The sequence below is a fragment of the Eublepharis macularius genome, chromosome 15 (assembly GCF_028583425.1).
Source record: "Eublepharis macularius isolate TG4126 chromosome 15, MPM_Emac_v1.0, whole genome shotgun sequence".
In the NCBI taxonomy this organism is placed as follows: Eukaryota; Metazoa; Chordata; class Lepidosauria; order Squamata; family Eublepharidae; genus Eublepharis; species Eublepharis macularius.
The window spans coordinates 52,218,828-52,244,691 of NC_072804.1; the positions used below are offsets into that span (position 1 = coordinate 52,218,828).

General features: G+C 49.5%; 1 protein-coding gene across 1 annotated transcript; it reads right to left on the reverse strand.

The window, feature by feature from the left end:
* Positions 1-344: 344 nt before the first annotated feature.
* LOC129342813 (zinc finger and BTB domain-containing protein 26-like) lies at positions 345-5,930 on the reverse strand. Its single transcript, XM_054998720.1, has 2 exons — positions 5,740-5,930; positions 345-4,070 (listed from the first exon to the last, which is right to left on the reverse strand). The coding sequence occupies exon 2, from the start codon at positions 4,057-4,059 to the stop codon at positions 2,878-2,880; it is 1,182 nt and encodes a 393-aa protein (XP_054854695.1). The 5' UTR covers positions 4,060-4,070; positions 5,740-5,930; the 3' UTR covers positions 345-2,877.
* Positions 5,931-25,864: the final 19,934 nt, after the last annotated feature.

Here is a 25,864-nt window from a genome sequence, read left to right on the forward strand (position 1 = left end):
GTTCATGTCCCCAAAGCCAACTTCACAGAGAGGCTTGCGAGCAAGTCTGACAAGAGCTTGCAGGCAACCACTGCATTCAGAACTGACCCACAGGCAATTTGAAAAGAACTTGTTCCTATATTTGGATTACATCTGTTCACCATTTTTTGCATGGGACAGGGTTTTTTTGCATTCACCATGGGATGCAGACCCCGTGGCAGCACTGGGGCTGGGCATTGCTGGGAAGAGAATGAGCTGACAGATCAAAGGAAACCTCCTTCCTCGCTGAGCCTTTCTCACCCTCTTTTGAGGTAGGTGGCGGCATAAGCACAAACGACGGAAGCACCCAAATTTCAAAATGGAGATATCTTTATACGAAAAAATCAGACGCCTCCCACCACAACAAAGTCTACCTGGTGTGGCACATGATCCTAAAAACGAGAAACTGCTAGTCCAGAATTCCGAGGTCGACTGGGCATCTACAGCACCCGGCTATCATGAAGATGGAGACACAGCTCAGTAGTACAGAACATACTTAGGATATGTAAGATCCTGGGTTAAGTCCCTGGTGTCTTCGGCTTAAGGACCCCAGGCGGCAAGAGGCGGGAGAGCCCCATGTGCACCTGAGAGCTGGAGAGACAACACTGGGCTCTATGGACAGAGAGTTTAACTCAATTCAAGGCTGCTTCATGTCTTCAGTTCTAAGGCGAGGGGCCAACACAGCTCTCAGACGTATCCCTCCCCAGAATCACCCCACGGGAAGAGCCCGACTGCTCTAAGGTACTGGGTCTAGGGACTATGAATCCCAGCCACGTGCTCTGGATCCAAGCTATTTGGAGCACATGCAGATGCTAAACCTCAGGGTTGCAGTTCACCACCTGTGATCCTTCCTGATGCATGAAGCTTCTTGTTTCCAAACGGGAAAGGACAGGATGGGCTCATATTCAAAAGAGGATGCCCACTTCACAAAGAGAAAGAGAACGGCCAGGTTCCATGAGGAGTCTTCACTTCCTAGATTGCATCTTGACCTGGCTGGGAATCAGAATGCCTACGACTGTACCACTGAGCAGTGGGTGAGTTACAGTATCCCATTCTGGCACCTTAAGGATGTGGGCCTCACCTCCCTTCTGACACTGCCCATGGAACCCACTCAGTGTTGTCTACATTGTGGATGGTTGTTTCCTTGTCCTGGGGGAGGGGGGTGGCAACTCCAGCCTAGTTTAAAACGCTAATCTGCTCAACAGTTTTGCCTTTCAAAAGGCAACCCGGCACAGCCCACCTCTGCCATTCTTGGTGTTTTGATCTAATCGCACATGGCACAAGCTGTTCACTCTCGGTGAGATGGGGGCGGTCTTCCCCACATCCAAACATGAGCCCTTGCCCAGCACACCAACTGCAGCTGCCTCCGCTTTCGGCATCAATCACCACTGAGCTACCACCTCTTGCTACAGAACATGGGGGGAGGCTTATTAAGGCAGAACATTTTTTTCTCCCCCCACCCCCATGCCCCAGTAAGCTGCACAACTGCAAATAGAGGGCAGAACTATGGCTGCCGCAACACCCCACACCCAGACAATTCTCTGAGCCAGGAATTTTGGCAGAACAGACTGATTTCTGACTTGCAATTTACAAAGTGACAAAGCTGCAGAGTGAGAAATTCTCAAAATCTGAGCCTGAGGCGAAAAGTTGACTCCAGCACCCCACCAGAGTCATCGCAAGATATCCTAGGGCCTGACGTGGGAAAGCAAAATGGCAGCCCTTTTGCACATTCATCCATGGTGAAATTCTCAGTAGGCTTGTGCATTTGGATATTTCTGGTCCAATTATACTTCCAAAAATAATTTATCAGTACTTTTTGGATGTATATGGGTAGTGGGTGCAATACTCAAATTTTATGGAATACCAGAAATCGGGTTCCAAAAATTCCAGATACATTTGGGACTCACATTTTAAGATTCCTAAGCCGTTCTTCGTAGATTTTACAGGTTTGGCTAGGCTTGTGACAGCGTCCCTTGCTTAAGTTGGTTTGGCTTAGGTTCTCTGGTTTGACATTGGCTGTGGTAGACTTGCCGCATAGGAAACAAAGGCGACAAGTAGGAGGCAACGTGTTCAGGGGCCCACAGAACTGGCCCCCTTAAGCCAGTTCACATGAAATGTGAGGGGTTTTTTTTAGTGGACAGGCAGTACTAGGCATTCTGCAATTTTGGTGTCATTTGCTTGATAAACAGCCATTCCAGCGCCCTGGAAAGTGTCATCCCTAGGAAATAATGGGCCTGAAAAATTTTGGAATTCCCAGGGGAAAGAAACCTGAATTCCAAAACAGTATTGGGGACCCAAATCATTTTCAAGTATTCTTCCTTTGTTTTCTGGCACAATTCTTACGGAACCGAAAGGGCAAAATTGCATTCCTGCAAATTCCCCTATATCCCAATGAGGCACACGCAGGAGAGCTTGCCAGTGGCTTGTGCAACAGAGGGTGGATCTTTCCCAGCAGCTGCCCTTAATGGTACTGAAAACTCTTCCCCTGAGGCAGCAGTCTCCCCTTGCCTCATTAAAAGGCCCTTTCTGTACTCTGCAGTGGAATAATTTCAGACCTAAATTCTAGCATCCTCTGCTAACACAAGACCTGAGCCAAAGGCCTTGGTCCCCCTACTTGCTTTGAGGTATCTCATCCTGTCTAGAGAACAGCTCAGTCCACGCTCCTTCTGCTGACCTATAACTAAACACCCCAATCATACCATTTCTCTTACAACTAGGAATGGAGCAGGTCTGCTTGTGGCCTCACCTGCCCCCAGGACATCGAGTTCAGTCTGTGGCATGTTCCTTGCCTTCCAGCAGCCCTCTTGAGCAAACAAAACATCCTGGCCTTGCAGAAGAGCCCGCTCCTCCCCCCTCCCATCAATCAAAGTCAATGGTGACCTCTTCGATCTCTTCGTGGCTGTTTTCAAACGTGCTCTTGCCGTGCATCTCCTTGAGGTGGCGCCGCAGGCCCGGCTTGTGGGTGAAGTGCATCTCGCAGTAGTTGCACCGGTGGGGCTTGATGCCGCTGTGCAAGTTGAGGTGGTCCTGCAGCGTCGCATTCTGAGTGAAGCACTTGCAGCAGATGGGGCACTGGAAAGGCTTGAAGCCGGTGTGCACCCGGATATGCCGCGTCAAGTTGCTCTTCTGCGAGAAGACCTTGCCGCAGCGGAGGCACAGGAAGAGCTTGTGCTCCTGCACGTGGCTCACAAAATGTCCCAGCTGCTGGAAGACGCTGTTGCAGCGCGGGCACCGGTATGGGCGCTCCAGTTCGGGTACCTTCCATGCGGCCAGCCTGCTGCCTGGCCGCCAATCCCTGTAAGTCACAGCTGTGCCGCGTCGGTGACAGTGCAAGGGGTAGCTCCTCCACTGGGAGGCAGGAGTGGGGACCGGGGACGGGAAAGGAAGGCCTTTGCTGCTTGTTTCATCATCGAAGCAGCCTTGCAGGTAGCTGCGGGTGATCTCCACAGCTGAGTTGATAAGGGAGAGTGAGATTGCTGGAGATGAGGGGCTGCGGGTACTGCAGGGGGTGAACTCAGGCCCCTCCGTTTTGCCTTCCACAGAGTCCGCCTCCCCTCTGAGTGCAGAAGGCTGAAACTTCTCTTCCTCCTCCTCTCCAACCTGCTGTAGGCAGTTCCCCTCCTCTTCCTCCTCCCGCAGCAGGGCATCTGCCTTGGGGACTAAGTAGTGGGACAGTGCCTGGGCACAACACTCTACCACATGGCCCATCTGCAAGAAGGAAGCAGCTGTCAGGTAGTTGACTAGTTCCTTGATAGGCACCTCGAGGCATCCTGTGTAGCAGGACAGCAGAAGCTGGCGCCCGATCTCAGGGCTCTGGAAGAGCGAAACAGACACCTCTTGAGAGTTGTTGAGAAGGAACTGGTCCCTCAGAAAAGGGGAACAGGCTGCAAAGACCACACGGTGTCCAGGCACCCGCAATTCATTCACCTGCACCGTCACATCACAGAAGCGCCTTTGCTCCCGCAACTGGTCCATGCGGCGCAACACCCCATCACCATAACCAGGGAAGCGAAACTGCAGCTGCTCACAGGCTGGGGCCATCTTCGTTCTTCCTGGGGGTAGGAGTGGGAAAACAGGATTGGGAGAACAACTCCAAATTATACACAACACACCAAAAGGGAATCCAGGTATCTTGACATCCAACATTTAAAAAAAATTAAGCACCAAGAGCAAAAAGATGTAGCCAAATGTTTCCAAAGGAACTGTACATTGCCACATCAACATTAAGCAGATCAAAGAGTTTCTTTTTGAACTCAACAGGCTTGCAAAATTTGTAATGAACTGCTCGCTTTGGGCAACAATAACTCATCTGCAAAGCTATGGTTGTGTTTTAACTGACTTTTATGAAGTGTTGACATTTCTTTTTCATTAAAAATGTTTTGCAATGGTTTAGGATCAATGAACCTTAAAAGTGGTTTCATTGAGAGAGATCCACTTGGATTCAGTCAATCTCTTCTTGCAAATCTCCAAAGATTACCCCAGTTGTTAATGGCAACTCTGTTATGGAAACCTTCTAAGCATTGCTTAAATATTATATCCCTGGGATGGGTATAAATATATTATTTTGTCAGACTTAATACCTGAGGCCAGCTTGGCAATAACTAAAAACTTGAGAACAACAACAGGGCCAATCAAGAAGTCAGGTTTTAAATAAAGTCTGGTTCATGATAGCACTAAACAAATTATTCTTTTGGTTTTTTATGCATCCAGCCTGATAAAAAGAGTTTTGACAAACTCCAAAGCATGCACACTGTGGTTGTGTTATATTTCTTTTTCTTTCTTCTCTGTTTCACTCAGGAGGAAGGGCTGCTTCTGATTTTTTTATAATTATGCTACCAGATTAATCTGAGGCACCTTCTTAGTCAATGGGATTCCTACCCATTGGCACCTCTTCTTTACTTGAGATTCATGTATCTGAAGAAGTGAGCAGTGACTCATGAAAGCTCATACCACAAATTTAGGTGCTCCTGGACTCTTGCTCTTTCCTACTTCTTAGTCAATTTGCAGTGCAATCCTTGGCAGCTACCCCAGTCAGACTGTAGCTGAATCTTGTTTTTCTGCAAAACACTGTACTGCAAATCGACTCAAAGCTGCAGCCCTAAACACAGAGACCAACTGAGAGGAAACGTGGTTTTATCTAGCAATGTGAGTTCGCCAGCGATGCGCCGAACAGGTAAAGACCGGTCGATACATCCTACTGTACTGAGCTTTGTTCATTTTGATCAAAGGAATTATTTTATTCCTGGTCTGGGGGGAGATACAGCGTGGATACGACTGTATCTGCCAGTATGCCAGAAATGCTCAAGTTATTTCGTATTTGCTGTTTGAGCGCAGTTTAAACCCAAAAACCAGGGAAGCCTCCGGGAAGAAACCAACCACGGCTTTCCTTCCCACGTGCCTCCTTCCCATTATTCACGAAAACGTCCTACGCCCTTGACGCACCGCGCTTCCAGCTCGGTCTCTCCGTCCCTACGCACTTTGCGCCCGAGACCCCGTCCTCGCCTCTTACGCCGCTTGCGTAACGCCGTTTCGACCGCTCAGGCCGCTCGCGCAGCGACCCCTGGAGGTCGCTCGGCTCTTTCCCGCTACGCTCCTTGCGCAGCTCCCTCGGGCCTAAAGGGCTATTCTCCAACCGACTCTACGCTCCGCCCCCAAGGCGTGCGCCTCTCCGTTCGCACCGCAACGCACATTACGTGAGCGGAGCGCTTTTAAACCACTTACCCGAAAGGTCGAAGAGTCAGCCCCGTTTCTCAGGAGCGCTTTTGACTTTTTATTACTCAAAGCTTCCGAGGTGAACGCTCTAGACAAGCGCCCCCGGCAGGTCTGTTAAGGGTGCTCGCGGCAACGCATCAGCCGCGCCGCCATCTTGGAATCTGCCTCTCCGTGGTTCCGGGACTTCTTCCCCCGGGCGGGCAAGGGCACGGATTGCTCCGCCAAGCGACCCGCCGCTGGGGCGCAGTGGGAGGGGGGACTTCGGCGGGGGAGTGAAGGGTCGCGCCAAGAGACAGTATCCCTCCGCCGGGAAAGAATCCCAACTTTGGACCCCCCCCCCTCTTCGGGCGATTTTCTACCCCCTTGACCCTCTGGTCCCCAAATCCAATCCCCTCCTTGCCCTTCCGAAGGCAGCCAACCTGGGTCAAGAGTCTCCACACACCAACTCGCGTCTGCAGTTCCCTCACCACCTTTGGCTTCCAGTCTCCCATTCAATGGTCTTTTGCAAACAACGGAGGGTAAGTGTTCGTCCCGCTTCTGCCCTGTGCCTTCACTCAACAGCTAGACAGAGCAGAAATCTAACAGAGGCATCTTTTTTGCAGAATGGGGTGGCCAGCTCCAGGTTTGTTTTATTTATTTCATTTATAGTTCGCCTTTCTCACTGAGACTCAAGGCGCATTACACAGTACAGTCAGTGTCTAAGACATTTCCATAAAAAAAATGCCAGAGGGTAAGTAAATACAAGTTTACAAGACATCGCATTAGCAAGAATCCAGTACAGAGTTGAAGAAATGCTGAAACGGCATAAGCAATTCTAGGGATGAAATTAGACAACATGAAGCACAGGTAGCACATAGGAGCACAGATTTAAAGCAACGTAGTGCTGAAGTCTGTGGTCCCTAACTCAATCGCAAAGCATCTGAGACCCCCTACCTACAATGCAGCCCTCCAATCTGAGTAAAAGCCCTTTTTAAATAATTGGGAAATTTCTGGAGATTTGGGGTGTGGAGCCTGGAGAGAATGGAGTTGAGGGAAGGGGAGGGCCTTCAGTGGGGTATAATGCCCTAGGTCCACCCTCCAAAGCTGTCAGTTTCTCCAGGGGAACTGAGTGCTGTGGCCTGAAGATTAGTCATAGATCCAGAGGAGTTAGCCGTGTTAGTCTGTAGTAGCAAAATCATAAAGAGTCCAGTAGCACCTTTAAGACTAACCAATTTTATTTTATTGTAGCATAAGCTTTCGAGAATCAAGTTCTCTTCATCAGATGCCTGATCCGAAGGCATCTGATGAAGAGAACTTGATTCTCGAAAGCTTATGCTACAATAAAATAAAATTGGTTAGTCTTAAAGGTGCTACTGGACTCTTTTTGATTTTGAAAATTAGTCATAATTCTGGGATATCTCCAGCCACCACCTGGAGGTTGGCAACCTCAAGACCCTTGGATGTAATGGGAGCAACAGATCTGTTGATGGGACTGGACTGGGCTGCATTTTTAAATTTATACCCCGTTTTCTTCCCCAATGGTGACCCAAACCTTACATCCTCCTTTTCCTCTCCATTCCCCCCAACAACACACTTGTGAGGGAGGCTAGGCTGCAAGATTGTGACAGGCCCAAGATTACCCAGTGAGTTTTCATGGTAGAGTCGAGATTCAAACCTGGGTCTCCCAGATCCTAGTCCGTCTCTTTTGCCACTACCCCATACCTGACTTATTTGAAACTGCATCATTTGAAACACACTGAAATACAGCAAAGCTGAAAATAAAACGAGGAATGGTTCAACACTCGATCATATATCTAATTTCCATGAAGCTCAGTGCAAAGGGGGGGGCACCTAATGAAAGGGTGTGTATATTTGTTTTGTCTGGGTTTTTTGCAAAGAAAGAAAGAAAGAAAGAAAAAGAAAGAAAGAAAGAAATGTTGGCGTTTACCCTCCATCCAAGGAACTTGTGTCATCTGAGCATGGACAGACGAAAATAAAACACCCTAACAGTACAATCCTAAGCAGTCTAAATTCAATTATTTCAGTGGGCTGGGATTGGAGTAACTTTTCTTAGGATTGCACTGTAAAGAGATGTAGGGGAAAGGGTGAAACATAGAGGGCTGGAGAGAGGGAAGGCAGGCTTGTGGAATGCATGCTCTGGGCTAAACTATACATTATGAATTTTGCCTTGGAAGAGCACCTGGGTTTTCCAATGGGCATTCTTGTCATTTGTTTGATGCATGACATTTTTCCCCACTACACTTGGCCATCCATGGATAACCAAAGAGGACAAACGCACCCCCCGGGGTAGGGGGGAAGCAACAATATTTGCATATGGTAATATATATGCTTAGGTGGGGACTACAATTTAAACAAGAATATGCTCTGGCTGCTGTATAGGTGCTAAACGGTGAGCTTTTCAAGGCCCCTTCCCTTATAATGGCTCATCGTATTTCATTCCCCCCAACCAGCCTGCTACCTTGAGCAGCGCATCTTCCAGCTGCAGTGTGCTCTGGGCCCCTGCTGGGGCTGCTCAGAAAAGGACAACTGGCAATCCTACAGTGCAAGGCTGGAACTAGCAGTGCTTATGGTGTTACCAGAACTGCTCTTTATTATAATGGGGAATTAGCTGTAGCAGTCTGTAACTATTAATATTAAGCGAGGATCATAACCTATGTTTACGGAGGTCCCGATCCCAGACACTCTAGTGACAAAGAGGCAGACAACGAATAAGTTCCAAACACGTGTATTGAGTGTAGCGTAAGCCTAGCTTGCACAATCATACAAAGAACATACAAGGTCTAAGAAATACAGAGTAGGAAATACAGAGACGTTCGCATTAGCGGGTTCCCAACGATGATAAGGGAAATACTCACAATCCTGGAGCGAAGCAGAGACACGGCAGCGAGAGTGGCCCAATGCCAGCACTGGGACCACAGACGGACAGCAAGGAGGTCTGGATAGGGAATGGCCTGAGCACCGAGTGGTCTGGGAGACCAGCTTAAATACCCCAAAACGTACCCTGGGGCTGGTGCTGTACTTGGTGGTTCTCACAGATTAAAACAAAGGGTCTAATGGGCTACTGAATGGCTTGGATGGGCCACTTTGGTAATCAGATTGTGATAAGTGACACCTCAGGAAGAGGGGACAAAAGAGGGAGGGGGAAATCCGAGTGGGCTGAATGGATGTTCCAGCGGACAGGGCTTGTCCTGATGTCATCAGCTTCTGGAATGCGGAGGTTTCTTTGAGATGCATTCTCTAAGTGCTTGGGATGGTCAGCACTTAGCTCTTCTCCGGGGCGGCTCCTAAGATATGCAGAGCGGGGCGAGGGGCTCTCGCTGCGGACGTGGTGTGCCCGCTTCGCCAAAATGGCTTCTTAAAGCAGTCTCTTCCTCTGGGTCTTCTGGGTGTCTGAGAACATGGATGCCGGCTGGGCATAGCTGGGGCTGGATAGCAGGCTGCCCGGTAGCGAGGGCAAGCCCGGCGACCGACCCGCGGGAGGCTCCAGGCGGGAACTGACCAGGGAGCGCCTAGCCAGGCTCGCTGGAGGTTTCCCCGGCAGGCGCCCGGCTGCTAGCAGCGGCTTGGGCCCATATGAGGCAGGCTTCCATGGAGGCAGCGGGAACAACACTTTAAAACACAGTCCAAAGCAGGGAACAGGCACGGTCCGTGGCAGATGGCAATGCAGGCACGGGGCACACTTGTAATAAAGTCCAAACACCCACTGGGAATTCCAGATACAGGTTAGGGCAGGGCTGCCCAGAGAGAGAGTCCTTTTGTGCAGTTAACCAAACATGGAGTCAGTAAACTACACAGTCTATAGCGGCAGCAAGGTAATTGACACGCAGGCAGGAAACTGACACGTGTATCAGAGCACACACGTGCAAAGCAGTCTTTGGTGTAGCAGTAAAACAGCAACGCAGGAAACTTTAACACAGTTCATAGCAGGCTTCAAAGCAGGGGAGGGGGCCTACTTGGCAACAATTCCCCCCCTCGGAGACCCCGGGACGTCAGGCGCGCGGGTCTCCGAACTTGACTTCAAAGGTGAGGTGGTCGGCAATGTCCAGTGGTCGAGCTTCGAGCGAGGAAGGAGTGGGAAGGGAAGGAGGGGGAGGCGTCACTCAAAAAAAATTTAGTTTGGAGAACCACCTAACCGAATAAGTGCAATTTAGATCAGCCAATGGGCTGCAGGTCTCTGGGTTCACACCAGGGGGTGTGCTAAGTGCAATCGTCAGAATAAATAGCAATAATTCATAGCAATAGTAATTCATAGTAATAGGCAGCAATGATCAATTCATGCATATAAATAGCAATAATTCATATTTGTGTACATTGATTAATTCATGGATGAAGGTAATTCATACGGAATTCATGACGGGTTAAAAGCATTAAAAACCAGGAGCAATTAATATACATGGATCAATTCATGGATAGTTAAAATCATAAATAGATACATAGGATTAAAAGCAGGGACAATTAAAAGCAATTCATACAGGGTAAAGTGAAATGTGCAAGCATGGCATAATTCATCAAGGGTAGAGTAATTCATAAATGGCTAAAATCATAAATACATATATGTGATTAACAGCAATAGTTCATGAAGTCAAAAGCAGCAAGAATAAAAGCAAGTGCGTGGAAACAATTCATGAGGGGTAGGCGGCGGAAGGGCTCATGGGGGCAGAAAAATACACTCTGCAATTAAAAACCAAATCAATATGGCTGGATTAAAATCAAATTCATAGACTAGAACTGCCTCGGCGGAGGGAGTTGGGTTAAGAAGGCAATTCAAAAGGTTAAAATCAAATTCATCGGGATAAAGTTCATGGGCGCACTTGCAGTAGATAGAGGGAGGGACTAGTTCGGGGCTAAATTCATGGGAGTTAACATTCATAAAAGCAGTGGAAAGAAATTCATAAAAGAATAGAGCAACAAAGATCACAGACGGCTCAGTCCGCAGTACAGCTGCTGGACTGGGTTGCATATTTACAAGAACAAGCAAGCTTAGTCCATGTGTTCCAAAACACACTTCCACCCCCCCTGGCTGTCTGCGTCAATCCGCAGAGCAGGGCCGGCAGGCGGTGAGAAGGGCTTCAGGCACACAGTTCTAGTCCTCATGGAGGTAGTGCCGCTGGCGGTTGTTCGTAGGCGGGCCGTGGGCTGGGAGGCAGAGAAACATGTCCCCCCCTAGTCCACAAGAGGGCCTCGGAGCGGTGTCCGGCAGCAGAGCGTCCATGGGGCTGGTTCAGGATCCATACACATAGTAATAAACATAATCATAGTCCATACCGGCACAAGCAATAAAACAAACAAGGGTTAAAGGAGGGCGCCAAGAATAACCATTAGGGCAAGAGGAGGTCGGGGTTGTAATGATCCAAACGGTAGGACAGTTGGAGTTGCTGGAGCTGTCGGCGGCTCCAACAGCCCAAATAAAGTAGTGAGGCACATAACAAGACTTGAAAGGCTAAAATGACAACTATCGGGTGCAAAGCCAAATTGTAAATTCCAGTGGCAGTGGGGCTCCAACCAAAGAGGGTCTCCCACCAGGAATGCTCGCCGGTGGTCTTAATCCGCTGGACCAGATCCAAAATCTCCTTTCCGTTGTGGGACACAACCAAAGCAGTAGTGTCCCCGTCCCTCTGGATGCTCTGGAGGGTGCGGTGGAGCTGCGGGTGGGCCAGGAGCTCGTGTATTAGTTCCAGGCCGATGCCAAGGGAAACTGGCTTCACATATCGATAGATGGAGGGTGCCACCAGGATCTCTTCTTGGGTCCAGACCGGTACCGTGTAGGTGAAGTCGCAGGCTGCTACCGAAGACAGGTTGCAAAAGCAGCGGTTGACTCCCGGGATCACGGGCTTCAGCTGGAACGAGTTCAGGACCACGAAGTCGCAGGCCGTTCGCACGCAGGCACATCCTTTCCCAAGGTAGACCACGGCGGAGCTGTTCTCCCGGACGACCTCGAAAGGGCACTCATTGAGGGCGTCGACTTGCGGGGCTACACAGGGATGATGAGGTGCAAAGGCTTGGTCCTGGCAAATGAAGCCGGTCTGGTCTCGATGCTGGCACCCTTGGAGGCTGACGAGCTGCCATCCGGTCGGGGTGAAGCGGGCCCAATGGTCGGGGTGGCGAGCGTAGAGGACTTCGGTGTCGCTGACTTGGAGTCCCAGAGGCACGACTGGGTACACATGGAATGACTCGTGCGCACTGGCCGTTATTAAAAATAATTTAAGCTCCTGGGTGGTCGGTGAGAATGAGGAATTTACAAGAGACCACCAGGATTCAAGCTCCAGTTCTATGGGTGACAATTTGGGCATAATCAATCTTTTAATTTCCAGGGGCAAGTGCCCGTCCGTGGCTTGCCGAATTAGCCCCATGGCCACAGCCTGGTTTAATTGTTGGGCTTGCATACATGCCATGGCTATTGACATGTTGCGTTCCAAAGACTGTGTCCCTTTGAGCAGCAGAGAAAAATCTCTTTCAATTTGACTCTCCCAGTTACCTAAAATGGAGCTGATCTCGTGTTGCCCATTCGAAATGGAATTTAGGGACTGCACCACCGGTTTACCTAAGTCGGAGATGCTGGTCGTGACATGGGCAAACTTATTAGCGAGAGTCTCAATGTTGACCGAATCCATGATTGCTAAGCCTCCGGCTGCAGGAGCAGTCCAGTCGGCAATGCTTCGTCTGGCACGCGAGAGAGAGGGGGAGGGATCGATCCACAGTTGTAGCCATGCATTCCAACCCTTGCTACCGGCCTCCAGATAGGGAGCGCACTGCGGCAGCCTCTGGGTTACATTTAGCTCAGCTAAGTCTATGCGGATCTCTTTTAAAGACATTTGCGGGCGGACTAGAACTCTCTCTCGAATGTCAGTCTTCAAAACATGGGAGCCCACTATATGCGTGCCGCCTTGGCTTAATTGTTCATTGCTAGCAATCAAAGGGTCAATTTGGATGGTGTGGGTCTCCTGGGTCTGGATCAGCAGGGAATAATTGCCTGGTTCGTGAGTCAAATTTACAAAGAGCAGCCCAAGCCGGTGAAATTTCTCTACTAGGGGCTTGGTTTGGCATTCGGGCGTCTGTTGAACCAGTATCCAATCGGGTGGGCCATGTTTGGCTAGGTCTTCCTCCTTTACAATCCAGGTCAGGTTCTCCCAGCGTTTTATAGCAAAGGAGAGAACTGCGCCTGAAGGGGGCGTGATAGTGACTGATGCAGATTCAGTGGCAGTGGTGCCTAGTAGGATGGTCATTCTAAAGGGGTCTCCTGCCTTCCATACTGCGGCCGACACTAAAATAACTTCACAGTATGGTCCGAAAGCCTCAGTGACAAATGGCGAGGTTTCGAAGTTGGCGGGGGTGGTATATTTGTCTACCACCGGGACTGTGGTGGGGGCTGGCCTGATACGGGGAAGAAACATACAAGGAATCGGAGCGAGAGGTGAAACCGTATCAGTAGGCGAGTAACATACTAATTCTTGAGACAGAGTTTTTACTCCCACACATAAAATAACAAGCTCTGGGGGCCGGATCCACTGCTCTTCGCAACTGCGGAAGTTTGTGCGATCCGTGGGAGTGGTCATATTGATCTGCTGTACAACTTTGCAGACCATCATTTCATTTCCTGCCAGTGTATTAATACATCTCCAGTGGGGGTAGGGCATTAATTTGGACGGGCGTCCCTCTATTAGGGTGCCTGTCAGCACGAGCAAACACAGGGTAGCCAGGTGCCTCATCTCCTGGCCTTCCTTTTCCTTTTGTGGTGAAAATATCCTGGGGAGACCTGCGGATATAAGTACAGGTTCCCTGAGTTTCTTGCAGCGAAATAAATGAAGTGAAGTAGGGAAAAAGAAAAGGGAGGGCGTTTTTTTCTGCCAGCACTGTTTATTAGGCGGGACTCGAACGAGAAGTCCCAGAGCACTAAGCGAGCCTTCCAGCTTGTTGCTCTGGGGAACTCCTATGCGGAGGCTTCTTCCTAAAGCGTGTATATTTCAGGGGGGACGTCTTTGCGTCGAGCAAGGGTCGGCTGTGCGTTAGGCGGGATTATGCAAACTCGCCCCAGGGGTCCCTGGGTGCCTAGGCTATGTGGCCTTCAGGTGCCCCTTGCTCGGTGGCGGGCTATTTTTATTTTGCGGGCTGAGAGCTATCGGTCCGGCTCGGCCTGTCCTTGCCGTTTTAAAAAGAAAAGAAAACTAAAGAGCGGTTTCCATTAACTATAAGGGTTGTTGCTAAAGGAGACCTTCGTTCTATTTTTCTAAAATAATTTTTAAGTAGGGGTGGTTAGGGTTAAAGGTATGTTTTATGATGGTTTGCTTTTGCTTTGCCTTTTTCCCTCTGCTTTTTTGCAGGACCTCTTGTATGTATTTCAGCGGACCATATTTTTTCCTAGGATCAATTTTTGGAGGGACTCCCTCGGGAGGCCCCAATTTCATGTTAAAAGAAAGAAACACACAAAGCAAAAGCACACGGGCGTGGGTTATTTTCAGGTTGCTCTCACTTGGAAGGCCTGGCAGGGCTTCATTATAACTTCAATATGTCTCCCCCCCTTCTTTTCCCTTGTACGGTACGGGCAAGGGAAAAGATTACGTGGGGCGGGCGGCTGCTGGCGGAAAGGGCCGAAGTGGAGCCGAAGGCGCTCGGCGGCGTTTATCGAAAAGCGGCGGAGGCGGCCGAGATCTGTCGGCGCCACTGGGTCTGGGTTATTCGAGGGTCATCTTGGCGCGGGGGATCTTGGCTATGTAAATGAGGCACGCTGCCCCTTGTGCGTGGCGAACGCACCTCAATAACATATTCCAGAGGGCACATATTTACAAAATACTGGCGGGTCTTTTACCTTTGCACTAAAGCGTACTAGATGGTGGCGCCGTATAGCAACTCACCATGACGAATATGAACATTAGTAAAAGAGGGATATTGGGCTATTTGGGGATCCTTTTCCAGGGGAGGCACGGCCCTCAAAGCCAAAGCCGACCATCATGCGAAAGCGTGGGTCTGGCAGGTGAGACCCCGAATCTACGTAGATGCGGGATCTTCACCAGCACGGCGGGTGAAATGTTTTCAAATACAGAGATCACCTTTATTGGTGTGTCTCCAATATTGGAAATGCATTCACTCTTGGGCTAAAGCCTCTCCAACCACTTTCACACAGCAACTCTCTTTTGCCTGTGCAATTTTTTCCGAACATGCGGCTTACAATCCAATTAAGAATCACTCTCGGTGGTGGTCCTATTTGGCTTTGGTTGCCATGTTCCCCCCAAGGGTCCCAACTGTGGGGCCCACCTAATGAAGTTAAAGAATAGGACTGACAAGAAATAACAAAAACACTAAATGATTATAGGAAGCTAAGTTGGCTTTTTACATCTAATTTCAAAAGGGAATTGGGCTTCAGGTTCACACACACGTAAAGTTAAGACTGCACAACAAAAAGGGACGGGGGCTGCAGGGACTTGAACTCAAGTCTCCTTAAGGTGGCTTTTCCACTCCTGGTTCCAATCCCTTCCAAATTCTTAGTGGGAACCAGTGAGCACATTTATTTGGGCTTACTTCAGCCTGGGAGAGGACAAAAGGAAGAATTGGGAGGAGGTCAGAATCCTGGTCTGGCCAGTTTTTCCATTTCAATGAGGGGTGGGGGTGCAACGCTGAGTGGGAACAGTCTGTTTCAGACGCTGCTAGCAACTGGGATTCTTTCTGGAGTTTGTTCACTTGCATTATTACATTCCTGACTGCACTTACTGCTGGAGGCTCTACCTTTTCATTAAGTTTTGGGCTTGAGCCTTTTAAAATGAGGAAACAGCTGCACACATGTCTCTGAATTAGCTCAAGCACTACTAAACCACACAGGCACAACATGAGGTTTTCTTCAGGGGTGTTAGTCAGGGAAGGCTGAGAGAAAGCTATTTGGTGTGTAGTTGCAAGCACTGGATTCTCAAAGCAATTTAAATCTTTTAAAGGAACTGCATTTTTACTTTTGTTTACCTGTTCTTCAGGATCATTGCAAGAGGGCACAGTCATGGTGGGCTGTGTATAGCTTGGCTGGGGGCAGTCTATGGGAGCCAAGACAATTTCTTGGGGAATGACTTTTAAACTCTGCACATGCTCAGAGGCTAAAGTGAATTCTGGCTTCTTGGGCGTGGGGGCTGAGGCAGAAATTGGAGGCAAAGGTGACTGACTACCTGTTTCACTGCCTTTGGCGGGGCGGGGTGCTGATTCAATCACTGATTGTTCCTCTAAGGTCTTTAATCTGGCCTCAGTGAGTCTCTGGGATTCCAGGAGATTTTGCATCAGGGTTTTTAAAGTGGCAGTTTCATTATTCTGGTTCTCCAGCAAAGTCTGCATGCTAAGGAATTTATTGTGGAGCTGCTCTTTCTCTATTGTGCAAGCATTTAATTTTTCTTTTAATTCCTCATTCTCTTTATTAAGATCATTTATTTTTAAATTCTGTTCCCTATTTACACTTATGAGCTCCTGAATTTTATTCTGCAGCTCTGCCAGGTTTCTTTCAGAGGTGTCTGGCAGAGTTGGTGCTGGGTTCTGGGTGCGAATCACCCTTTGGAATCTTTCCTTCTCTCTTTTAAGTTTCCAGCTATTTTTAGTTCCCGGAGGTCGAAGGCTAGCCTCAACCTTTGGTTTTCTCCCACAGACAGTTAAGTGGGGAGAAGCATGTGTGACCCCCGGGCATCCCTATTGGAAAAAGGGGTTCCCAGCTGGTGGCGGCTCTTCTCTTACTGTAGCCACTGGCTGTGCATGTTGGGGAGGGCTATTCCTAAAGATGTCTAGAAGGGCTGAGAGAAGCACTGAAGTGGGCTGCTGGTGGAAGAGCTCCATGTCTGCCCCATGATCCTTGAGCCGCTTCCAGAGTTCCCAGCGGAGTGAGTCCCTGGCTGGCGGCGGGCCGCCTAGGTCAGAGGGCTCCTCATGGTCCTTTGGCTGCGGTCTCCAGGAGTCAGCCTGACTTGGGGGAGGGTAGACGTGGTGATTGTAGGGGTGAGGTGCCCGAGGGGGCGGGGGCGCTGAGGGCAGCGCAGGTCTCCAGGGCTCAGAGGGTCCCTGTGGGGAGGAAGGGTAGCGACTGGGGGTGGGCGCAAAGGTTACTCCTGGACGGGAGTCCCTCTGGCTGCGGCCCCGAGTGAAGCTACCGCTTCTCCCACGCAAGATTCCACCTCTAGGCTCTGAGTACGAGCTATGCCCTTGGGGCCGATATTGGGAGTGGGGACCATGGTTGGCATACGTGACTGTGTTGATGGGCTCACTCTCTTTCCTATGGGAGGCCGGGGGCTTCACATGGCGGATGGCGCCGGTTTCTCGCAACAGGCCAGCAATGCTTCTGATGCGGGATTCCAGCTCTCCCCATGTAATGCTCCCGGGTTCGACTCCTGCCAGGGCCAGGCGAGTGGTGCTGTTGAGCCCATCTATGACTGCTCTCCTAAACTCTAAGTCATCGAAGTCCGGCATGTCGCTTAAGTCTAAATCTACCTCGTCTGCTAGTTCGGCTAGGAGCTGCTTCCTGGCTAAATATGCCGCTGGATCCTCTCCGGGTTTTTGAGACTCTGCAATATACAGGGCCTTTAAACTCTTGGTGGGCCACAGGAATGCGCACAACTCTTTCATGGCACCATACTGACTGCGGGTGGCTAGTCTCCGGTTAGAGATATAGGCGTTAAGGGCTGTGACTATTTCAGGGCTGGCGCAGTGGCGGGCCAATTGGGCTACATCAGAACCACTGGCGGAGGGCTGGGAGGTGGTCACATGAGTGAACCACTGGATAGCCGTGTCTCGGTTTAGGGGCCCCATGCGATCTGCTATGGCTTGGAGCTCATCGGGCCTCCAATTGCGGGTTTCCTTAATGACCCGGTCTGTTTTCCTGCCATCCTCATCCATGGATACAATTTCCTTGGTGGCTATTGGGTGGAGGGGCTGTGGGGCTTCCGCAGGCTGGGGCGAAGGGGGTGACCAGTTGTCGGTACTACCTTCGGGGAGGGCCAAGAGGGCTGCGGGATGCACGGCAGAAATTACGGCCTGCTGCATCCCCAGGTGCTGCTTTAGGGCCTCTAGCTCCCTCTTACAAGCGGAGTGGTCTGCTGCGGTTATCTTGGCGACTTTCTGCTCTGCCATGAACTGGGCAGCATGGGTTAATTTTGCAATTTTCTCCTGTCCTTCAATTACTGCGTGCTCAGCCATATCGGCACGAGCGATGGCTACTTCAGCCTTGTGCTGGGCGTCCTGGAGGGCAGTGGCTAGTCCCTGCTTCTCCAGCATGAAGTTAACGCGTTCTGAACGCCACTCGGCTGCTTTTTCCTCATGTTCCTTCTTTTCTCTCCTTAGCTTTTCTATCTCCTGTTCCTGTTCTTCCTGAGCTACTTGGAGCTTATTAATTAGGGACACGCTGTCCTGTAGGGCGGTGAAAAGTGCCCAGGCTCCATACCTATCCTTCTTACTGGACCTAGGTTTCTCTTTTTCGCAAAAATCTTGGAAGGCGCTTCTGACTATCTGGAGCGGGTCGGGTCCCTTGAAGGAACCGGCTTCCCAAGGGCAATCTCCCTTCTTAACTAGCCACTTCTCCAGGCGGGGCACGGTGGGGTTTGCCCGGTACATTTTACTTTTTAGTTTAAGGCTGATCTCGGGGGAGGTTAAAGAGTGGATCAGCGACACCAGGGGTGGGGCGATTAAAGCTGCTCAAGGGTTTTAACAACTTCTTCCTCTCTATGTTCCTTTTGGGAGGTTTATCCTTCCCTCAGGTCCTCAAGGGTTTTTACCAGGGGGTTTTAAGGTTCTACTTTTGGGTTTGCAAGGGTATTTTTAGGGTCCTACGCTCAATCCTTCTCCTCTGGGGGAGAGGGGAAAATTCCTATTCCCGTTTCAAGCTTGCCTACAAGCCACAGGACCAGGAAAAGTTTACTGGCTCAGAGGGTGCTCTCAAGCTCTCTAAGCCCAAGAACCAAAAACGCTCAGTGCTTCCCAAGCCTCTGCTCAGAAGCTAAAGCTCAGGGGTCTCCCAAGCCTCTACTCGGAAAACCAAAAATGCTCCCAAGCCTCTACTCAGGAACTGAAGTGCTTCCAAGCCTCTGCTCAGAAGCCAAAATGCTCTCAAGCTCTCTAAGCCCAAGAACTAAACTCAAAGTGTCCCCAGGCCTCGTGCTCAGAGACAAACGGTTAAACTGTCTCCAAGCCAAGACCAAAAGACTGAAAGCGCTCAAGGACTGCCTCTGCACGTCCCCAAGCAAAATGGCTCAGGAGTAAAGCTTACTGTACTCCCAAGCGAGGTGCGCTCAAGAGTTCTAACAACTCCCAAGCAAAAGTGTGCCCAAGAGTCCCACTGACTCCCAAGCGAGGTGCGCCCACGAGTCTGACTTAAAACTCTCTTTTTTTTTTTTATAAATTTTTTTATTTTTCATAACTACAAAACACTACACCAGACTATCACAAGGAAAGGGAAGAGGGAAGGGACAAAGGGGAGTGGAAAAAGAAAAAGGGGGGGGGAATGAACTACAAACACTAAACACTACACTTCAATGTTTCCCTTCATACTGTCATAATACAAAAATAGCTCCATAGAATAATGATGGAGTGGTTAATCATACAGAGAATAAACATTTCAAATTCTGATTAAACTTTCCTCCCCCTTCTGGGTCCCGGACGCAATTCTCTCTGTGCAACTGCTGTTGCAATGCTCTCCTCTTCACCCCCCCTCCGGCTCCTCCTTTTCTTCGTTCTTGGAGTCTGACTTAAAACTCTCAAGCACGGTGCGGCCGGTTGCCGCGGGGCTTCAGATTCCCAAAGCTAACTAACCAAACGGACTATCGATCCCTTCACGTTTCCTCCTGCCAGCCTAAGTGCTGGCAGGAACGGGGTTTGGACGGGCTTAGGAGAGACGGGGGAGGGCGGAAGAGAATTTTATATGTGCTGCTTCAGGATGTATATATATATCTATAGAGCCTACTTCTGGGATCCCACCCACATAGACGCGTTTAGGCGGCCCTGAAGGTGGCCAGGAACTTCACCAGTTCAGAGGTCCTCACCCACAGTACACCGGTTATAACGGCTGGAGGGCCTCGCGGTGCACCACAAAAGGCAAGTAGTCAAGTAGTCCAAAGCTGGCTGAAGGAGGAAATGGGGAAAAGCCAACCCACAAGATAGAAATGCTCGCTAGAGCCACACACACTCACACTTTTAATTCCCTGAGCTAAATTGCGCTCTTTACACAGAGGTCTGGAAAATTTTCCTCTAAGTCAGTTCGCTGAAGACACGCGTGTCGACTCACGTGCATTCACACGAACTGGGTTATGCCCGCATTCTCCACCAGTAAACTGTTACCAGAACTGCTCTTTATTATAATGGGGAATTAGCTGTAGCAGTCTGTAACTATTAATATTAAGCGAGGATCATAACCTATGTTTACGGAGGTCCCGATCCCAGACACTCTAGTGACAAAGAGGCAGACAACGAATAAGTTCCAAACACGTGTATTGAGTGTAGCGTAAGCCTAGCTTGCACAATCATACAAAGAACATACAAGGTCTAAGAAATACAGAGTAGGAAATACAGAGACGTTCGCATTAGCGGGTTCCCAACGATGATAAGGGAAATACTCACAATCCTGGAGCGAAGCAGAGACACGGCAGCGAGAGTGGCCCAATGCCAGCACTGGGACCACAGACGGACAGCAAGGAGGTCTGGATAGGGAATGGCCTGAGCACCGAGTGGTCTGGGAGACCAGCTTAAATACCCCAAAACGTACCCTGGGGCTGGTGCTGTACTTGGTGGTTCTCACAGATTAAAACAAAGGGTCTAATGGGCTACTGAATGGCTTGGATGGGCCACTTTGGTAATCAGATTGTGATAAGTGACACCTCAGGAAGAGGGGACAAAAGAGGGAGGGGGAAATCCGAGTGGGCTGAATGGATGTTCCAGCGGACAGGGCTTGTCCTGATGTCATCAGCTTCTGGAATGCGGAGGTTTCTTTGAGATGCATTCTCTAAGTGCTTGGGATGGTCAGCACTTAGCTCTTCTCCGGGGCGGCTCCTAAGATATGCAGAGCGGGGCGAGGGGCTCTCGCTGCGGACGTGGTGTGCCCGCTTCGCCAAAATGGCTTCTTAAAGCAGTCTCTTCCTCTGGGTCTTCTGGGTGTCTGAGAACATGGATGCCGGCTGGGCATAGCTGGGGCTGGATAGCAGGCTGCCCGGTAGCGAGGGCAAGCCCGGCGACCGACCCGCGGGAGGCTCCAGGCGGGAACTGACCAGGGAGCGCCTAGCCAGGCTCGCTGGAGGTTTCCCCGGCAGGCGCCCGGCTGCTAGCAGCGGCTTGGGCCCATATGAGGCAGGCTTCCATGGAGGCAGCGGGAACAACACTTTAAAACACAGTCCAAAGCAGGGAACAGGCACGGTCCGTGGCAGATGGCAATGCAGGCACGGGGCACACTTGTAATAAAGTCCAAACACCCACTGGGAATTCCAGATACAGGTTAGGGCAGGGCTGCCCAGAGAGAGAGTCCTTTTGTGCAGTTAACCAAACATGGAGTCAGTAAACTACACAGTCTATAGCGGCAGCAAGGTAATTGACACGCAGGCAGGAAACTGACACGTGTATCAGAGCACACACGTGCAAAGCAGTCTTTGGTGTAGCAGTAAAACAGCAACGCAGGAAACTTTAACACAGTTCATAGCAGGCTTCAAAGCAGGGGAGGGGGCCTACTTGGCAACAATGGGTGAAACCACAAATATCTTTATCAGGAAGGGAGGTGGGGAAATAATGGGGCTATTGCCTAATTAAAGCAAGCATAGCTTGACTACCATACAAATTTGGGGAAACTGATTTTGCATGCACGGGTTTGCAAGCAAGATAACAGTTCTGAAGAAAGAATGGTTTCTTTGTATGCAGGTGAGGTGGCACGTTTTTTCTCCTCTTTGTCACTTGCAGGCAGCGATGCCTCTTCACAAACATTTGCCACCGATTGTTCCTATCAATACTTTTTATTATCTGAAGATCCTGAGCAGAGAGGTGGCACCCCCAAGCCTGAGCCCTGGCTCCCCAAGTTTGCCATTAAATTATTTAGACTATGAGCCACTTTGGATACAAAGGGGCATTTTGCAAAAACTGCTGCAAACTCGGTTCTGAGCCTGTGGGACATAATGGGTCATAAAGGAAGGAATAAAAAGTTGGGGGAAGTCATCGGCTATTAATTCAGAAGTGCTTTTTAGTTGTAAACCTACCTCACAGGGATGGTTGTGAGGAGAAAATGAGGATTGCACCATTTAAGCCATACTCACTTTTAAGCAGGGCCATATTAACCTACGGCCGGGCCCCTGGCTTTCAGGTATTTTGGGCCCCCTCCAGGACTTCAATCTTTCACCCCACTACAGCTGACAGCCTGAGCCTGGTACGGTAGCTACTAGACCACAGTATATAGCCCTATATCCATTTTGAGGGTCTCCTGATAGGGTTGCCATTCCCCTGCCCAGGGGCTGTCTGCGATGGCTGGAACAAGGGTCCCCTTTGACCCAGGGGTGCCCCTTGACTTCGCATGATGACGTCACTCCAAGAAGTGACATCATCATGTGAGACAGGAGTGCGCACATGCGCGCATGAGGAAAGAGGCCGAGGTGAGTACTGGCTCCCAATCCCCTGCCAGGAGATTCCAGGGACCTAGGGATCCCCAGTCAAGGGACTCCAGGTCCCTGGGAACCCTATCTCCTGAAGAATTCTACTCACAATTTTAAAAATATTTTAATTGCACAAATAGAACTCTTCAGGAAAGCACATTTGGGGGGTATAATTGTTCAATACTGTAATATTTTGAAGTGAATAAATTTTTCATTATTTATTAAAATATATCATTTATGGATAATTGTTTTAATATAAGGGACAATTTGTTTCACTTCAATAAGGAAGCAGTTAATTATCTTATTAATAGAGGTTATAGAAGAGAATCAATTTATTGTATTTTATTTCAGCAAAAAATAATAATAATGCCCCCTAGTCCGTGTGGGGCTCCTAGGCCTAGTCAGCCTTATGAATAATACGGCCCTGCTTTTAAGAGCAAAGATAGCCGAGTCATTTCTTAAGCCAGATAAACCTCTCAGGAGGAAAAAAACCAAGCAATTCTATAACTAAATGGTGGGTGTGGGGAGTTTTTTTTAAAAAAAAAAACAGTATTATTGTTAAGATTCTTATATCAGCGGAATACAGTGAAATAAAATTCATTCAGGATTTTATTAAGCTTACCTCTGTATTGGTGTATTAGGATATGTGTTTGGATATTTTATTTGAAGTATATGAATTCTAAACAATGTGTTTTATCTTGCTCTATGTTCTGATTTTATTATGTACAGCTGGTCTAATGACCGTTACAATAAATGCTACTACTATTATTAAGATTCTATTACTGATGCTTGCTTGCTTACATACATAAACCTCTGCAGTCTCTCTCCCACCTCATGCGACTTTGTGTGAGAGCAGGCAGGGTGGAAAGTAGAGATTTCCCCCCCTCTGATGTTAACTTGACCTCTTATTAGGGAGAGTCCAGGCTGGGTGTCCATCTGTCACACAGTGCTGCATATTATTTTAATCCTGTCTTTTAGATCACAGGGATAAAAACCAGCAGGGGTGCTAGACAACCCGCTGGTTTTGCACTGCATGTCTATGTGGCAGCTGGATATTTTTTTAAAAAAAAATCTGTTGCAGTAGCTTAATTTCACCAGTACAGGGCTGCTGAATTACATGGCCACAGGGTGCATGTTCAAAGTTTTGATGAATCCGTTGTGATCAGGAAGAGAATGGCATAATCCACCATTACCTGACCTGGGTAGCCCAGGTGAGCCTGATCTTGTCAGATCTCAGAGGCTAAGCAGGGCTGGCCTTGGTTAGTAATTGGATGGGAGACTGCCAACAAAGACCAGGGTTGCAGAGGCAGGCCATGGCAAATCACCTCTGTTAATCTCTTGCCATGAAAACCCCACCAGGGGTCGCCATAAGTCAGCTATGACTCGAGGGCACTCTCCACCACCATTTGGGGGGAAAGAGTTGGGCACTAGGGTAGCAATTGTCTCTCTCATATGAGCCAGGAGTTATCATCATCAGCCTACTGATCAAACGTTTCTGTTTTGGCTAAGATGCACGTGTTTGCCTTGCTTGTGGACACGGCTGCAAATGTTCATTAGTGACATTACAGATGACGACGCCCGTTGGAGGAAGAGTCATGGTGCTGCCCGTTTTGTTCTGAGACTCCAAAGCCAGGGTGCAGAATCCCAACACATCTCCCGTTCAGGCTGAACAGATTTGTGAAGCAGCAGGTCCCAGGCTGGAGGGATGACCCAATGTCCTCAGCGTGTGTTGTCAGGTCAACTTTGGCATCCCTTCCCCAGGCAACACCTGGCAACAGGGTCATTGCTGGGTAACCACACGCAACGGGCAAGGCAGGAGGAGGGGGAGGGGTTCAAGCAGCGACAGCTTGTCCCAGAATGGCAGGTTGGCAAAATTGTCCCTTTGGCAAGGGAAGACTGAGAAGAACAGCTCTGGACAAGGGCCCTGTTCCCTAAAAGAAGGGAGGGAGGAAGAAGAGCTGCTTTCACTGGCTGTGCTGGACTGGGGTGGGTGGAGTACAGCCCTTCTTTCATTGGGCTGCTCCAGCTGAGGTGGGAAGGAGCCACCGGCCCATCAGCAAATGTCCCACTGGCCACAACGGCCAAGCCACTCCTGCCCTCCAGAAATTTTTTCCAGCTCTCTGAAGAGTTGCATTTGCCCACGATTCTGTCTTCTGTTAGCCATCCTCTTTGATTCCTGATTGGTCTTGGAACAGTCTGGGCTTTGTGGACTGCCGAAGAGTTCCTGTGCATCTGCCAGAGAACCTCGACCATGCACTAGAATGCACTCTCAATCCTAAATGGGGGGGGGGGGCTTCTAAGCAAGCTCTTGGGGCTTTCTTTCTCACTGCCTTCCTGGTGACCTGCTTAGCCTCACCAATAGAATGGGAGTGAGCCCCTCCGAACACCTGGGAATGATCAAACCACTCTTGTGACTTACATGAGGCAAAGGTTGACCGCACACATCTTGCAGCTTCCTGCAGCAGCTTCTAAAGAGAGACGTTCTGCAGAATACTACTTTCTAAATCTGGGATCTCACTCCCTAATCTACTCTTGCAAGCTGTTCTCTTTTGCAAAACGCTAATGTACAGATGTAATTCTTAGCAGAATCCCATTGTCTGGGGGTGCCATTAGCTACCTCCCAGAACCTTTGCAGCAGGCCCAGAATGCTGCATTCCAAGAAAGCTGAAAATGTCTCGCTGTTACAGGATCTCTATAAACAAGGGACCCAGAAGCCATCACAGAGCTTCTGAGACCTGTCGCAGACAAGATCAGCTTGCAAAAGGCCCCCTTCCTTGAAAGATGCTGTCACTTCCCCCATGCAGTCCCCAAACAAGCGGTTGGCCTTTTGCCCCCTTCCCTTTGCATCCTTAAAGCTGGGACCGAGAACAGTCACCCTTACAAACATTGCCACATTTCCCTAATGAGCCAAAGCAACATTTGGAATGATGCAAAGGAAGTGTGTCGCTTACACAACTTCCCAGGCTACAATCCAGTCCCATGCTTGGCCTAAACAAGAGTTCCACCGTCAATCACTCCTGCCTCCACATTCAGGGGTCTCACACTTAGTAGGTCTAGGAAATATCTCCGCCTCACATGGAGAAGAACTGCTGCCCACCAGACATCTCCTGGGCTAGAGAGATCATAAGTCTGACAGCATAAGGCACGTGCTTTATATGCCACAGCAATTAACCTGCTTGCCTAGGGCGAGTAAAAATCCTCTCCAGGCAACACAGGAAAGAAGCCTTACAAAAGTACTTCTCCCCACCCCCCCTTTTAGGTCCATTTGTAACCGTAAGAAGGTGTGGTCAGGGAAATGTTAGGGGCTAGTAACTTTATGTACTTACTGGCACAGCCAGCCTATTTCTGTAACTATATATAAGGCTGTGGCCTCAATTTGCATAACATTGTGGTTGCCAAGTAAAGTCCCTAGGGGAGTGGGGGTTATGCATATGGAGCAAAGTCTGCCTCAGCCTGGTACAAGATAGTTTCAGGTGGGTAGCCGTGTTGGTCTACAGTAGAAGAGCAAGATTTGGGTCCAGTGGCACCTTAAAGACAAACTAGATTTCCAGGATAGGAGCGCTCAAGAG